At 33.7% G+C, this 7,726-nt stretch overlaps 1 protein-coding gene across 1 annotated transcript; it reads left to right on the top strand.

The window, feature by feature from the left end:
- The first annotated feature begins 4,609 nt into the window (after window positions 1-4,609).
- On the top strand, window positions 4,610-5,849 carry LOC107016750. Its single transcript, XM_015217124.1, has 3 exons — window positions 4,610-4,834; window positions 4,945-5,472; window positions 5,523-5,849. Exons 1-3 carry the CDS (start codon window positions 4,610-4,612, stop codon window positions 5,847-5,849), a joined length of 1,080 nt encoding a protein of 359 aa, XP_015072610.1.
- The last annotated feature ends 1,877 nt before the right edge of the window (window positions 5,850-7,726 follow it).

Below are 7,726 nucleotides of genomic sequence, written 5' to 3'. Positions count from 1 at the left end.
GATCTACTGCTGCTCTGATACCATGAAAAAACTCTATCTAGAAGCTTGAAATAGCTTCATTGATGTTTCTGGGAACAAGTAGAATTGAAGAAGAAGAAGCAGAATTGAAGAAGAAGGAATGTAGTTCTTATTATTCTCACTCTTTACAGATGCTACATACGATATATATATACAAATGTGCAGTAATCAACTTCAAACCTTCCACTCACACTTTCCACACATATACACACACACACACACTAACTAACATAATATAATCCTAACTAACCACGTGAACATGCTAACTAACTAACTGAATTAACTGAAAATGGGAAAGTTAACAATAAATTCAAAGCTGAATCAATATTTGAAATCCCTTTCCGCACGATTTTAAAAAATAAAAAATAAAATCAATAGGTCTCATATTATGTTGATACCTACTATGTTCCATGAAATAGTTGAATGAAGAATCTTATTATATGGAGAGGGAATAAATATCGTACTTTACTTTGAAAATTTCCAACCAATAGGTAGGGAGCCAATTTAGTCGACCAGTCTATACATAATAATATACAGGTAAGGAGAAGAACTAAAGTATCAAACTTACCGGTAAAGGGTGTAGCAATCAAACTACTCTCTTTTCGTGTTCCTAAGGTGACATCACCAGTTATAATGTTGAGCAGCTGAAAAGATTTCGAGATATTGCTAGAAAAAATAATTTCAAAGGTCTACACTTACTTCAAGAATTCCATCGCTTTCATCACCGGGTGACTCATTGCCATCACTGTGATTCAAGATTTGATATCGCTTGATAAAAATTTCATCATGTTGTATTAAACCATGAAACTTGTAGCCAATACATTTATTAGAAACATGTGATAGAAGGTATCCAATTTGAGAAGAGATGGGGAGAAACAAACATCAAATAATCGAAGAAATCTAAGGCAATTATGTTGGCATTGCCAAAGAAGGCTTCAAACAAAATATTATAAATGTCTTAGAAAACACAAATGTATCGGGAGATGCTTAAGAAAACTACATACTCCAGAGGTGTTTTCATCAACATGTTCTTTCCTCTATATTAATGCTACTACATTTTTCACATCAACTCCATGAAAATTTAAATGACTTTAAATACAATTATGGATGAATGATTTGTAGAATTAAAAGCAGAGCATATCATATCACCTGTCAATGTGAAAATACTGAATCAAGGTGAAAAACATATTAAATGTAAGATTCGTATCACCATAGAACACAAAAATGACCAACTATATCCAATTATGTCTTTCTGTTCTAGGGAACATGAACCTAACCTGGAAACTTGAGGGTAGAACTTCCTCAGAGAAAACAACATGGAAACTTCACCGATCTTACACAACAATTCCGGACTTAGATGATAGTAATTTTTCTTTTTACCTTTTCTTCCCTCATTTATATTTTCAACAAATTGGAACATTTCAGGAGTTAATTGGGTCAATTAGAAAAGTTGCCAAGAATATGCTTAAAGATTCAAGCTTTTGAAAGAGTTTCATTTTTTTCCTCTTTTTGGGTTACCACGTTTCCACAGATTAGAAATAACATGTCAAATTTTATCACAATAATTTCTTCCTCTTCCTTAAAAAGCACTCAGATATCCAAAAAAAAATTTTATCTCGACTATCATCATCATCATTTTATAAATTCTTTTGTTCAATCCTTAAGCCTATTGATACTCATCAAAATAACTAAAGTTATGATTCATCTCTAAATTAGAGTAAGTTTATAAAATTCCCCTTATGCTTTTTGCCTCTTTTACCTTCAAATAAATATCATAGCAATTATTAATACATATACTTACAAAGAAAGAACTGCTCCATCCGGTACAATTTATTTGTCTTACTTTCGTTTTAGTCCAAAAAGAATGTCTCTTTCTTTTGTTAAGCAACTCTTCAATTTCAATTTTTTACCTGAAATGTTTAAAACCACAAGATCAGAGGACATTTTGGTCCATTTGACATAACTTTTAATTAAGACGACAAGATTCAAAATTCTTTTATATTTTGTTGAACTTCGTGCCAAGTCAAAATAGGACAAATAAATTGAAACGCGGAGAGTATTATATAAACAGCGATACGGAAAAGGTGAACTATTGTTACATGTAAATAGATGTATTTTCAGCTTAGACAAACACTATTGAATACCATGTAATAGTGAAACAACCGTGACCTTTTAAGTTAGAATCTATGACATCTAATATATGATTTCGATCATCCCTATAATTTTAGCTTCGGTGTTTAGAACAAATTTTACCAACTTGTTCAGGTAATTGTTTAAGACTTTTAAGATGATTGAAGTGTATATGCATTTCTGTAAACGGAAAAAGGCCTAAAATACCCTCAAAGTATTGGAAATGGTATAAAATTACCCTCCATCCACCTATTGGCTCCAAAATACCCTTCCCACCCACCTATTTGGTCCAAAATACCCTTGTCATCCACCTTTTGGTTCAAAATTGACTACTTATTTAACGGTTTTATATTTAAACTATTTAAATATATTTTTAAATACGTGGCGCTCAACTATTTGTTATTAATTAACTTATTAGTATAATTTATATATCAATGCACTACCCACCCATTAATAATTAAACCCTCCAAATTAATAAACCCGTCACATTATTAATGCAACAACTATAAACCTACTGCCAATTGAGTGTTTTTAAAAATTTGAGACGAAAATATCTATAGAAGTAAATTATCGTACATTCAAGTGTCTAAATAAAAATTACCAATAAACTAAAAAGTCTGATTATGTTCATCTGAATTATTCTTACATTTCAATTATGTGATGTTACTTCATAGGTAATTCTTTTTCAAAATAATATATTAAAGGTTTTAAAATAAATCATAAAAATTTATAATATTATATTCTAAAAAAGTGCATGAATTAATTCGGAATGTATTACTTCTTCACCTTTAATCATAAATTTCTAATTTAATCTTGAAAGAGAATCAAATTCAAAGTGTCCTATATAAGCGGCTCAACATAAATTTAATTGGGGCTTCGGTTCGGACTTGAGTAATTTTGAATGTCATTTTCATGAATCTATAATTTCATCGTGTTTTAGTAGTGTTTATGACGATTTTGATAGTATAATTGTATTATTAATCGGGTGGGGTTTAGTTAGTAATGGGTGGGTAGTGGGTAGGTTTATAAATAATACAAATAAATTAAATTCTAACCAATAGTTGAACATCAAGTATTTTAAAAATATTTAAATAGTTTAAATTTAAAATCATTAAATAAGTGATCAATTTCGAACTCAAAGGTGGATGACAAGGGTATTTTGGAGCCAATAGGTGGATGAAAAGGGCATTTTGGAGCCAATAGGTGGATGAAGGGTAATTTGTACCATTTTCAATACTTCAAGGGTATTTTAGACCCTTTTCCGTTCTGTAAATTACTATCTAGCGATTACATTAGTGAAATTAGAGACCAATTAAAAGTCTTATTGAAGTGTATATGCATTTCTGTAAATTACTATCTAGCGATTACATTAGTGAAATTAGAGACCAATTAAAAGTCTTAGGCTCTCAAGCCATAAACTACCATCAGATATCCATCAACAGGAAATTTGATACTTTGAGAAAGTGAGAAAAACAAGGAGAAGTCATGAAGATAGTTCAGAAACTAATCCAAAACAGCAAAAAGGATTGTTATTTGTAGTTTTGATGATATGACAAACTCAGGGACCTTGTAAAGGTACCAGGTTCTCAACATGAGTTTTGATGATGTAACAAACTCAGGGACCTTGTAAAGGTACCAGGTTCCCAACATGAATAATCTGTTGACTGCCAGCTGGAGAAGGTATAGAAAATGGGTGCACATTTCCCAACGGCGTCAGAAAAGTCAGACTTTTCCAACCAATGACAAAAGTTTAAGGAAAGGGACTTGTCTATATAATGTCACTTTCCTAAACATCATTCCTCAGTTTTTGCAACTTGAAAAAGTACTCTCAAGACACTTGCAAAGGATATAGAAAATCAACGTGAAGAATTATTCAACAACAACTGAAAACTCAGGAGCATATTGTGTAGTTGCTTGAGAATATATTCTTTTGGTCTTACATTGTAAACTATTCCTAAATCTATAAATGAATCAGTGTGGTGGTGTTGAAATTCTAAGTTGTCTAGAAGGGATAGCTTAGTGGGTAGAATAACTTCTACTTAGGCTTATCAAGCAATAGAGTCATTGCTTGAACGTGAGATTAAAATTTTTTTCTCACATTTGTGTAACTGGTTTTACTTTTGCTTGCAAAGATTAGTGAAACAGTTGTGAAAATCCTATGAGACAGGTCGTAGTTTTACTCCCTTAAGCAAGGAGGTTTCCACGTAAAATTGTTGTGTTGTTAAACTGCATTTACTTTTTGTTCATACTTGTTTGTGTGTCAAGGGACCTGGTCCATTGACTGATAAGTGGACGCATATATTCTAACAAGTGGTATCAGAGCAGGCACTTTCTATCTGGTTCACACCAAGAAAGTGACATCTGTTCTAGGATGGCTGCTCCACTTAATCTAGAAGAGGGTCAATCTTCAACCAGACCTCCTCGTTTCAATGGGCACTTCTACAGTTGGTAGAAAGTCAGAATGCATGATTTTCTCATGGCTGAAGACAGTGAGCTATGGGACATTGTCTTAGATGGACCATTTATTCCAATGATTGAAGAAAAAGATGGAGAAAAAATTAGGCTTGTTCCAAAGCCTAGACAAAAATATGATGAAGCTGATAGGAAGAAGATCGAAAAAGGCTACAAGGCAAAGACTCTTCTTGTCTGTGGTATAGGGCCAGATGAGTTCAATCGTGTCTCAGCTGTGAGTCTGCAAAAGAAATCTAGGATTACTTAAAAACAGCTCATGAGGGAACTGAACAAGTAAAAGAGTCAAAGATTGATATGCTCACTTCTTTGTATGAAAATTTTAAGATGAAAGAAGGTGAAACCATTCATGAGATGTTCACTAAATTGTCCTCCATTACAAATGAGTTGAGAAGCCTTGGAGAACCTATCAGTATGAGCAAGCAAGTTAGGAAAGTGTTTCGAATCCTTCCAAAGTCTTGGGAAATCAAGGTTGATGTTATTACTGAAGCAAAAGATCTGAAAGTGTTGACAAAGGATGCTCTCATTGGAAATCTGAAGACTCATGCGATGAATCGAAATCACTATCAGTCAAAGAAGGAAGTCAAAAAGGATAAGTCCTTGATGCTGAAATACAAATCTGAAGAAAACTCCAGTGATGATGATATGGCTTATCTCTTCAATAGATTTCAAAAAATTGTGAGAAAGAACAAAGGTTTTAAAAGGGGAGCAAATGGTCCTCGAACTGCCACTCAAAATGATACATGTTATAAGTGTGGGAAAGCTGGGCACTTTATAAGAGAGTGTCCTTTACTCAAGACTAAAAATAAAGAATATCAAAAATCAAGAGGTGATAAAGAGAAGAGAACAGACCTGGTACTCAGTAAAAATGATCGGAAAGTTGCTGCTGATTATGTGGTCAAAAGGCTCTTGCTGCATGGGGAGACTCTTCAAGTGACTCAGAAGATCCTGATGAACCAAATGATGTGTCAATGGTGGTGGTTCATGAAGAGGAAACCATATTCAATGAGATGTTTGCTTTCATGGCTCATTCAGAAAATGAAAAAGAGGAGGACAAGGTAACTCTTCTTGATATGAAACATGATTTGAATACTTATTCTCTTAAAAAATTGAGAACTTTAGCAAATGTTATGATTGATTCAGTAATTGAGTTAACCTCTGAAAGAGACATTATGAATGCTGAGCTTGACAGTTTAACTGAAAAAAAGATAAAATGGAAGAGAAAATGTTGAAAATGGAAGATAAAATGACTTCTCTAGAATCTGACAAGACTGAACTTAAAAAACAGTTGTCTCAGAAAAATGAAGAAGCTGAAAAGCTAAATGGAAGGTCAAATGGGTTACAAGTTGAAATTGAAGAAAAACTGAAAACCTCTGAGACAAATCTTGGGTTGGCTTTGGAGAAGAGCAACAACTTAGAAAAGGATATTGTCAAACTTAAGGAAGAACTTGAAAAATCTCTTAAGTGGACAAAATCTTCTAAGTTGCTTTCAAGTGTAACAAATCAGAGCAATTTCAATAAGAAGGGTCCAGGAAGTTTGAATATTACTCCTCCCTTTAATCCTCACAGCAAGTATGTTTTTGTGTCTGACAATTTGCTTTGTCTTCACTGTGGTAAAAATGGCCATTTAAAAGAAGAGTGTACTGGCTGGAGAAAGTCTCATGAAAGACTCTTTAATTATACAAAGAAGCAAAGAGTATCAAAAGAGAGACCTGGTCCCCCAAAACAATTTTCAACTAAAAGGTTTTCAAAGAAAGGATCTGATTCTGCTCCAAAATCTTTTGTCAAAAAGATTCAAAAACTACCCCATTGGACTAGAAACAATATGATCACTCCCTTGTCTACCTTCTGGAAACTCAAATTGAAATGGGTTCCCAAGCCTAACAAGTGATTCTTGTTGCAGGTGAGTGACAGGAGCAGCAGTCAATGTTGGTATATGGACAGCGGATGCTCTAAACATATGACTGGTGACATCAAAAATTTCCTCTCACTCAAGACACTTCAAGGAGGAGGTGTCTCTTTTGGTGATGGAAAGAAGGGGTACATTTTGGGAGTTGGTAAAGTTGGAAAATCTCTTAGAGAATCAATTTATAATGTGTATCATGTCGGTGGATTGAAGTACAGTCTTTTGAGTGTATCTCAAATTTGTGACAAGGGAAATGAAGTTAAGTTTACTTCTGAGAAGTGCATTGTGGTTAATCTAACCACAAAGAAAATGATTCTACTGCCTTTAGAAGTAAAAACATGTATGTGGCTAACTTGGAAACGTCTCATGGAGATGATCTGACATGTCTTAGTGCTCAAAATGAAAATGCTGATCTTTGGCATCGAAGACTAGGGCATGTGAGCTCATCTTTATTGAATAAACTAATTTCTAAGGACCTGGTCCTAGGTTTGCCAAAGCTAAAGTTTTGTGAAAACAAAATATGTGAAGCGTGTGTCAAAGGAAAACAAATCAGATCATCCTTCAAGTCAAAGAAGCAAGTAACATCATCAAGATTACTGGTGCTGTTACATATGGACTTATGTGGACCTTTGAAGGTTCAAAGCAGAAATGGTAAGAAATACATTCTGGTGATAGTTGATGATTACTCAAGGTACACATGGACAAGATTCCTAAGATCAAAAGCAGAAACACCTGAAGAATTGGTAGTGTTCTTCAAAATGATTCAAATAAAATTGAATCAAGTGATTGTTGGAATTAGATCTGATTATGGAACTGAGTTTGAAAACTCAAAACTTGATCAATTTTGCATGGAGAATGGTATTAGTCATAACTTTTCTGCTCCAAGAACTCCTCAACAAAATGGAGTAGTGGAAAGAAAAAATAGAACCTTGGTGAACATTGTCAGGACCATGATTATTGAGTCAAATCTTCCTCAAAGTTTCTGGGCTGAAGCTGTCAAGACTGCATGTCATGTTACTAACAGGTGTCTGATAAGGTATTTATTGAATAAGACTCCCTATGAGTTGCTCAACAACAGAAAACCTATGTTGAGTTATCTTAGGGCTTTTGGTTGCAAATGTTTTGTGCTGAACACTGGAAAAGATGATCTGGGAAAATTTGATCCTAGAAGTAATGAAGGAGTGTTTGTTGGATACTCTTCAT

Source organism: Solanum pennellii, chromosome 4 (assembly GCF_001406875.1).
Source record: "Solanum pennellii chromosome 4, SPENNV200".
Classification (NCBI taxonomy): domain Eukaryota; kingdom Viridiplantae; phylum Streptophyta; class Magnoliopsida; order Solanales; family Solanaceae; genus Solanum; species Solanum pennellii.
The sequence above is the reverse complement of the archived record's forward strand: the minus strand, read 5'-3'. Positions and strand labels throughout refer to the sequence as shown.